The 9467-nt window shown below is 42.4% G+C and overlaps 1 protein-coding gene across 18 annotated transcripts in view; it reads left to right on the top strand.

Annotated features, from left to right (window-relative positions):
* The first annotated feature begins 293 nt into the window (after positions 1 to 293).
* Positions 294 to 9467, top strand: part of LOC126995014 (uncharacterized) — a 60224-nt gene continuing 51050 nt past the window's right edge. For 12 of the 18 annotated variants that reach the window (XR_007749809.1, XR_007749814.1, XR_007749807.1 and 9 more), the window contains exon 1: positions 379 to 517. Coding sequence is in view for 1 of the 18 variants with exons in the window: in XM_050854323.1 (XP_050710280.1) it covers positions 490 to 517 (28 nt within the window). In the remaining 17 variants the exon portion in view is untranslated. Of the gene's footprint in view, positions 518 to 9467 lie in introns of all 18 variants that reach the window. The other 6 variants (XR_007749817.1, XR_007749810.1, XR_007749818.1 and 3 more) reach the window with 2 other exon arrangements.

Genomic DNA, 9467 nt, shown 5'->3' with positions numbered 1-9467 from the left:
TAGTTATAAGTCTACCCTCGTAAGACAGCATTTTTGAGGATATCAGTGCATTCAGTCAGTCAGTTATTCAGTCAGCCAGTCAGTGACAGTCAGTCCAACCGTTAAGAAAGTCAGTCAGTCTCACACACACACACACACACACACACACACACACACACACACACACACAGAGAGAGAGAGAGAATTATAGAAGCCATGAAGAGTTTTCTGGCAAAGATGTGGTGTGCAAGAAATAGGGAATTGGAAGATTTGTAATGGATACTGCTTGTGTTGTTTTATTTATTACAGGTTGTGCCGATACGAAGGCATGACTCTCCAACGGGTCACCTGTACAGCAAGAGCAAGAGCAAGACCGCCAGCCCGCCTCGGCCCCTCAGCCCGCCCCAAAGCTCCCTCCATGGCCTCCTGCAGGGCTTGAGGTGGTCAGGCTCCTCACAGTGCTGCCCCACGCAGTGCCAGGGCAGTGCCACACCTGTAATCTGCGGCGCCATGCCCGGACTGAGGGCGCCGCTGGACTGTGAGTGTTTGACCTTATTTTGAAGCTACTATTTGACCATCGCAGGAATTATTACACGTTTCATTAGTCTTCATTAATGAATGAGTGCCTCAAGTCATTGTTTTGGCTCTGGGGTGCCGCACATAACCTATTCCCAAAGCTTAAAAAGGAGGTCAATCAGGTCACCAAATTACTCCAGAATCACACCCAACACTCACTGAATTGCTCCAGAATCACACCCAACACATTGAATTCCTCCAGAATCACACCCAACACACCGAATTACTCAACAATCACACCCAACACACTGAATTGCTCCAGAATCACACCCAACACACTGAATTACTCTAGAATTACACCCAGCACACACTCAAACACACATCATTGCCAGTTAGCTTTGTGGACTGATTCTGGATCTATATTATAATGCGGCGGGCAGCTGTCAGTTGCATGAAACGCATATTTGTGTTGGCTGTTCGGGGGACCGGGGAGCCGAGTGTGCAGGGGAGGGAAGTGAAGGAAGTGTAATTGTTAGTGTTGGTGTGTTGTGGTGACAAGTGAGTGTGTATTGCTTTTCTGAATGAGTCTATTGTACCGCAGTCTGTAGAGGGAGGCTGTTCCAGTGGTGTATGGTGCGTGGAAAGTTACTTGTTACTTGTTACTTGTGTTTCTTATTTATCTGGTCCCACTTCCGCCGAAGTGCTCTGCAGGACCCACATATTTAATTCATTAAATTTTCAATATTGATCACAACTTATATGCCATGTTAATTGTCAATGTTTCCATGTCAAACCATCAGAGAACAGAAATGTTTTTAGTTCTTTCTTAAATTTGGAGATATCCTTTGTTCTTCTAATGTCACACTACTGCTTGTATGCGTCAGTGTTAGTGTGATATGTTTGGTGTTTATGGATGTGTGTTACTCAGTACGTTGGCTGTTTGCGCTGTGTAGGCTAGGTACGTGCGTGGGTCAATGTGAGTGTTTGTGATCTCGTACATAAGTCTGTGTGCTTGTGAAGAGGTTTCTTTGGCCGATGACCTAACCTAACCTATTATCTATATCTATTATCAGGTGTCGAATAGGGAATAAATCGGTTCAGTAATTTGCGTGGTGATAATTAAAGGGGGATAAGGTTGATGGTAATGGGGCGGGCTAATGGGAGTAGGTGGAATACGGAAATGGCTTTTTTTTTATAAATAGCCTAATAATATACATCGTAAAATGAATATAAATCCATTAGCGTTCATCGTAAAGCAATTCTGAAAGTACCATTCGATTCGGCGGACGTTTCTGCATGGGGTAGGTGCCCATTTCAAAGTTCATACTAAAAACTAAGCGATAAAATTCATCTTCTCTTGTTTTTCGCAAAGGGGACCATACCCCCTAACAATGTCAATTTTGCCTGGGGCGTTGATTTCAGGCCATGAACGGCTTCCTCTTCCTTTTCTACATAAGATGAAATGCCTCTGGGAAATAGAAAAAGGAATAAAAGCGGTTTTTTTCTGTAAATCAAAAAAATCCCCGAACATTCCTGATAGTTATATGCAAATATATCCGTTAGTTTTTATCTTAGAACAATTCTGAGTGTACCCTTCGATTCGTCGGAGTTTTCTGCATCGATTAGGTACCCTTTGCAAAGTTCAGAGTAAAAACTAAGCGAGAAATATCACATTTTCCATACACGTCGACACAACACCCATACTTATGAATTGCTGTTCCATTAGCCTAACCTAACTCGATTTCACGAGTTAGGTTAGAGTAAGAAAACAGCAATTCATAAGATTGGGTGTTGTTTGATGGGTCAAAAGAAGAAGAGGAAGAAGACCTTGTTCCGCGATGCAGTGGTTACCGTGCATAGCTCCGTTATAAGGACTCAAGAGGAGGAAGAAGATCTAGATGCTAGAATTCGGAAATAGGTCATATGGGGTGTCGAGTAGGGGGTTAATGGGGTCAGTAAATTGCGTGGTGATAATTAGAGGGGATGGGGGTTCATGATAATGTGGAGGGGGCTAATGGGAGTAGGTGGAATTCGTAATTAGGTCATGTTCGGTATCGAATAAGGGGTAAATGGGGTCAGTAAATTGCGTGGTGATAATTAAAGGGGGCGGGGGTTAACGGTAATTGGGGGGGCTAATGGGAGTAGGTGAAACTCGAAAATAGGTCATGTGAGGTGTCGAATACTGGGTAAATGGGGTCAGTAAATTGCGTGGTGATAATCAGAGGAGGCGGGGGGGGGCTATTGGGAGTAGGTGGAATTCGTAATTAGGTCATGTTCGGTGTCGAATAGGGAGAAAATGGGGTCAGTAAATTGCGAGGTGATAATTAAAGGGGGCGGTGATGAAAAGTAATGGGGTGGCTAATGGGAATAGGTGGAATTCGAGAATAGGTCATGTCAGGTGTCGAATAGGGAATAAATCTGGTCAGTAATTTGCGTGGTGATAATTAAAGGGGGATGAGGTTGATGGTAACGGGGGGGCTAATGAGAGTATTTGGAATACGGAAATGGCTTCATTTTATTTTTATAAAAATAGCCTAATAAAATACATCGTAAAATGACAATAACTCTATTAGCGTTCATCGTAAAGCAATTCTAAAAGTACCGTTCGATTCGGCGGACGTTTCTTCATGGGGTAGGTGCCCATTTCAAAGTTCATTCTAAAAACTAAGCGATAAAATTCATCTTTTCTTGTTTTTCGCACAGGGGACCATACCCCCAAACACCGTTAATTTTGCCTGGGGCGTTGATATCAGGCCATGAACTGATTACTCATCCTTTTCTACATAAGATGAAATGCCTCTGGGAAATACAAATCAGGAATAAAAGCGTTTTTTTTTTTTTTTGTAAATCAAAAAAATCCCCGAACATTCCCGATAGTTATATGCAAATATATCCGTTAGTTTTTATCTTAGAGCAATTCTGAGTGTACCATTCGATTCGTCGGAGTTTTCTGCATCGATTAGGTACCCTTTGCAAAGTTCAGAGTAAAAACTAAGCGAGAAATATCACATTTTCCATACACGTCGACACAACACCCATACTTATGAATTGCTGTTCCATTAGCCTAACCTAACTCGATTTCACGAGTTAGGTTAGAGTAAGAAAACAGCAATTCATAAGATTGGGTGTTGTGGGATGGGTCAAAAGAAGAAGAGGAAGAAGACCTTGCTCCGCGAAGCAGTGGTTACTGTGCATAGCTCCGTTATAAGGCCTCAAGAAGAGGAAGAAGGTCTAGATGCTAGAATTCGGAAATAGGTCATATGGGGTGTCGAGTAGGGGGTTAATGGGGTCAGTAAATTGCGTGGTGATAATTAGAGGGGGCGGAGGTTCATGATAATGTGGGGGGGGCTAATGGGAGTAATTGGAATTCGTAATTAGGTCATGTTCGGTATCGAATAAGGGGTAAATGGGGTCAGTAAATTGCGTGGTGATAATTAAAGGGGGCGGGGGTTAACGGTAATTGGGGGGGCTAATGGGAGTAGGTGAAACTCGAAAATAGGTCATGTGAGGTGTCGAATACTGGTTAAATGGGGTCAGTAAATTGCGTGGTGATAATCAGAGGGGGCGGGAGGTTAGGGTAAGGAGGGGGTGCTATTGGGAGTAGGTGGAATTCGTAATTAGGTCATGTTCGGTGTCGAATAGGGAGTAAATGGGGTCAGTAAATTGCGTGGTGATAATTAATGGTGGCAAGGGTGAAAAGTAATTTTGGGGGCTAATGGGAATAGGTGGAATTCGAAAATAGGTCATGTCAGGTGTCGAATAGGGAATAAATCGGGTCAGTAATTTGCGTGGTGATAATTAAAGGGGATGAGGTTGATCATAATGTGGGGGGCTAATGGGAGGAGGTGGGATACGGAAATGTCTTTGTTTTTTTTTTATATAAAATTAGCCTAATAAATACATCGTAAAATGACAATAACTCCATTAGCGTTCATCGTAAAGCAATTCTGAAAGTACCATTCGATTCGGCGTACGTTTCTGCATGGGGTAGGTGCCCATTTCAAAGTTCATACTAAAAACTAAACGATAAAATTCATCTTTTCTTGTTTTTCGAGAAGGGGGCCATTCCCCCAAACACAGTTAATTTTTCCTGGGGCGTTGATTTCAGGCCATGAACGACTTCCTCATCCTTTTCTAAATAAGATGAAATGCCTCTGGGAAATAGAAAAAGGAATAAAAGCGGTTTTTTCTGTAAATCAAAAAAATCCCCGAACATTCCTGATAGTTATATGCAAATATATCCGTTAGTTTTTATCTTAGAGCAATTCTGAGTGTACCATTCGATTCGTCGGAGTTTTCTGCATCGATTAGGTACCCTTTGCAAAGTTCAGATTAAAACTAAGCGAGAAATATCACATTTTCCATACACGTCGACACAACACCGATACTTATGAATTGCTGTTCCATTAGCCTAACCTAACTCGATTTCACGAGTTAGGTTAGAGTAAGAAAACAGCAATTCATAAGATTGGGTGTTGTGGGATGGGTCAAAAGAAGAAGAGGAAGAAGACCTTGCTCCGCGATGCAGTGGTTACTGTGCATAGCTCCGTTATAAGGCCTCAAGAAGAGAAAGAAGATCTAGATGCTAGAATTCGGAAATAGGTCATATGGGGTGTCGAGTAGGGGGTTAATGGGGTCAGTAAATTGCGTGGTGATAATTAGAGTGGGCGGGGTCTCATGAAAATGTGGGGTGAGCTAATGGGAGTACGTGGAATTCGTAGTTAGATCATGTTCGGTATCAAATAAGGGGTAACTAAGGTCAGTAAATTCCGTGGTGATAATTAAAGGGGGCGGGGGTTAACGGTAATTGGGGGGGCTAATGGGAGTAGGTGAAACTCGAAAATAGGTCATGTGAGGTGTCGAATACTGGGTAAATGGGGTCAGTAAATTGCGTGGTGATAATCAGAGGGGGCGGGGGGTTAGGGTAAGGGGGGGGGGCTATTGGGAGTAGGTGGAATTCGTAATTAGGTCATGTTCGGTATCGAATAGGGAGTAAATGGGGTCAATAAATTGCGTGGTTATAATCAAAGTGGGCGGTGGTGAAAAGTAATGGGGTTGACCTAATGGGAATAGGTGGAATTTGAGAATAGGTCATGTCAGGTGTCGAATAGGGAATAAATCGGGTCAGTAATTTGCGTGGTGATAATTAAAGGGGATGAGGTTGATCATAATGTGGGGGGCTAATGGGAGGAGGTGGGATACGGAAATGTCTTTGTTTTTTTTTTATATAAAAATAGCCTAATAAATACATCGTAAAATGACAATAACTCCATTAGCGTTCATCGTAAAGCAATTCTGAAAGTACCATTCGATTCGGCGGACGTTTCTGCATGGGGTAGGTGCCCATTTCAAAGTTCATACTAAAACTAAGCGATAAAATTCATCTTTTCTTGTTTTTCGCAAAGAGGACCATACCCCCAAACACCGTTAATTTTGCCTGGGGCGTTGATTTCAGGCCATGAACGGCTTCCTCATCCTTTTCTACATAAGATGAAATGCCTCTGGGAAATAGAAAAAGGAATAAAAGCGGTTTTTTTCTGTAAATCAAAAAAATCCCCGAACATTCCTGATAGTTATATGCAAATATATCCGTTAGTTTTTATCTTAGAGCAATTCTGAGTGTACCATTCGATTCGTCGGAGTTTTCTACATCGATTAGGTACCCTTTGCAAAGTTCAGAGTAAACACTATGCGAGAAATATCACATTTTCCGAACATGTCGACCCAACACAGAAGCTTATGAAATGCTGTTCCATTGGTTTAATCTAACTCGATTTCACGAGATACGTTAGAGTAAGAAAACAGCAATTCATAAGATTGGCTGTTGTGTGATGGGTCAAAGAAAGAAGAGGAAAAAGACCTTGCTCCGCGATGCAGTGGTTACCGTGCATAGCTCCGTTATAAGGCCTCAAGAAGAGAAGGAATATTTAGATGCTACAATTCGGAAATAGGTCATATGGGGTGTCGACTAGGGGGGTACTGGGGTCAGGATATTGCGTGGTGAGTCTTAGAGGGGATGGGGGTTCATGATACTGTGGGGGGGGCTAATGGGAGTAGGTGGAATTCTTAATTAGGTCATGTTCGGTATCGAATAAGGGGTAAATGGGGTCATGAAATTGCGTCGTGATAATTAAAGGGGGCGGGGGTTAAAGGTAATGGGGGGGGGGCTTATGGGACTAGGTGAAACTCGAAAATTGGTCATGTGCGGTGTCGAATACTGGTTAAATGGGGTCAGTAAATTGCGTGGTGATAATCAGATGGGGCGGGAGGTTAGGGTAAGGTTGGGGGCTATTGGGAGTAGGTGGAATTCGTAATTAAGTCATGTTCGGTGTCGAATAGGGAGTAAATGGGGTCAGTAAATTGCGTGGTGATAATTAAAGGGGGCGGAGGTGATAAGTAATGGGGGAGGCTAATGGGAATAGGTGGAATTGGAAAATAGGTCATGTCAGGTGTCGAATAGGGAATACATCGGGTCAGTAATTTACGTTGTGATAATTAAAGGGGGATGAGGTTGATGGTAATGGGGAGGCTAATGGGAGTAGGTGGAATACGGAAATGGCTTCATTTTATTTTTTTATATAAAAATAGCCTAATAAATACATCGTAAAATGACAATAACTCCATTAGCGTTCATCGTAAAGCAATTCTGAAAGTACCATTTGATTCGGCGGACGTTTCTGCATGGGGTAGGTGCCCATTTCAAAGTTCATACTAAAAACTAAGCGATAAAATTCATCTTTTCGTGTTTTTCGCAAAGGGGACCATACCCCCAAACACCGTTAATTTTGCCTGGGCGTTAATTTCAGGCCATGAACGGCTTCCTCATTCTTTTCTACATAAGATGAAATGCCTCTGGGAAATAGAAAAAGGAATAAAAGCGTTTTTTTCTGTAAATCAAAAAAAAATCCCGAACATTCCTGATAGTTATATGCAAATATATCCGTTAGTTTTTATCTTAAAGCAATTCTGAGTGTACCCTTCGATTCGTCGGAGTTTTCTGCATCGATTAGGTACCCTTTGCAAAGTTCAGAGTAAAAACTAAGCGAGAAATATCACATTTTCCATACATGTCGACACAACACCCATACTTATGAATTGCTGTTCCCTTACTTTAACCTAACTCGATTTCACGAGTTAGGTTAGAGTAAGAAAACAGCAATTCATAAGATTGGGTGTTGTGATGAGTCCAAAAGAAGAAGAGGAAGAAGACCTTGCGCCGTGATGCAGTGGTTGCATAGCTCCGTTATAAGGCCTCAAGAAGAGGAAGAAGGTCTAGATGTAGAATACGGAAATAGGTCATATGGGGTGTCGAGTAGGGGGTTAATGGGGGTCAGTAAATTGCCTGATGATAATTAGAGGGGGCGAGGGTTAATGCTAATGGGGAGGCTAATGGGAGTTGGCGGAATTCGGAATTAGGTCATCTTCGGTGTCGAATATGGGGTAAATGGGGTCAGTAAATTGCGTGGTGATAATTAGAGGGGGCACGGGGTAATGGTAATGGGGAGAAGCTAATGGGAGTAGGTGAAACTCGAAAATAGGTCATGTGAGGTGTTGAATACTTGGTAAATGGGGTCAGTAAATTGCATGGTGATAATCAGAGAGCGCGGGGGGTTAGGGTAAGGTGGGGGAGGTATTGGGAGTAGGTGGAGTTCGTAATTAGGACATGTTCAGTGTCGAATAAAGAATAAATGGGGTCAGTAAATTGCGTGGTGATAATTAAAGGGGGCGGGGGTGAAAAGTAATATGGGGAAAAATTGGAATAGGTGGAATTCGAAAATAGGTCATGTCAGGTGTCGAATAGGGAATAAATCGGGTCAGTAATTTGCGTGGTGATAATTAAAGGGGGATGAGGTTGATGGTAATGGGGGAGGCTAATGGGAGTAGGTGGAATACGGAAATGGCTTCATTTTATTTTTTTTTATATAAAAATAGCCTAATAAAATACATCGTAAAATGACAATAACTCCATTAGCGTTCATCGTAAAGCAATTCTGAAAGTACCATTCGATTCGGCGGACGTTTCTGCATGGGGTAGGTGCCCATTTCAAAGTTCATACTAAAAACTAAGCGATAAAATTCATCTTTTCTTGTTTTTCGCAGAGGGGACCATACCCCCAAACACCGTTAATTTTGCCTGGGGCGTTGATTTCAGGCCATGAACGGCTTCCTCATCCTTTTCTACATAAGATGAAATGCCTCTGGGAAATAGAAAAAGGAATAAAAGCGGTTTTTTTCTGTAAATCAAAAAAATCCCCGAACATTCCTGATAGTTATATGCAAATATATCCGTTATTTTTATCTTAGAGCAATTCTGAGTGTACCATTCGATTCGTCGGAGTTTTCTGCATCGATTAGGTACCCTTTGCAAAGTTCAGAGTAAAAACTAAGCGAGAAATATCACATTTTCTACATACGTCGACACAACACAAATACTTATGAATTGCTGTTCCATTAGCCTAACCTAACTCGATTTCACGAGTTAGGTTAGAGTAAGAAAACAGCAATTCATAAGATTGGGTGTTGTGGGATGGGTCAAAAGAAGAAGAGGAAGAAGACCTTGCTCCGCAATGCAGTGGTTACTGTGCATAGCTCCGTTATAAGGCCTCAAGAAGAGGAAGAAGGTCTAGATTTTAGAATTCGGAAATAGGTCATATGGGGTGTCGAGTAGGGGGTTAATGGGGTCAGTAAATTGCGTGGTGATAATTACAGGGGGCGGGGCTCAATAATAATGGGGGAGGGGGTAATGGGAGTAGGTGGAATTCGTAATTAGGTCATGTTTGTTGGCGAATAAGGGGTAAATGGGGTCAGTAAATCTTGTGGTGATAAGTAAAAGGGGCGGGGTTAACGGTAATTAGGGAGGGCTAATGGGAGTAGGTGAAATTCGAAAAGAGGTCATGTGAGGTGTCGAATACTAGGTAAATGGGGTCAGCAAATTGTGTGGTGATAATCAAAGAGGGGGGGGGGGGGGTCTA

This window comes from Eriocheir sinensis, unplaced genomic scaffold (genome assembly GCF_024679095.1).
Source record: "Eriocheir sinensis breed Jianghai 21 unplaced genomic scaffold, ASM2467909v1 Scaffold954, whole genome shotgun sequence".
In the NCBI taxonomy this organism is placed as follows: Eukaryota; Metazoa; Arthropoda; class Malacostraca; order Decapoda; family Varunidae; genus Eriocheir; species Eriocheir sinensis.
The sequence above is the reverse complement of the archived record's forward strand: the minus strand, read 5'-3'. Positions and strand labels throughout refer to the sequence as shown.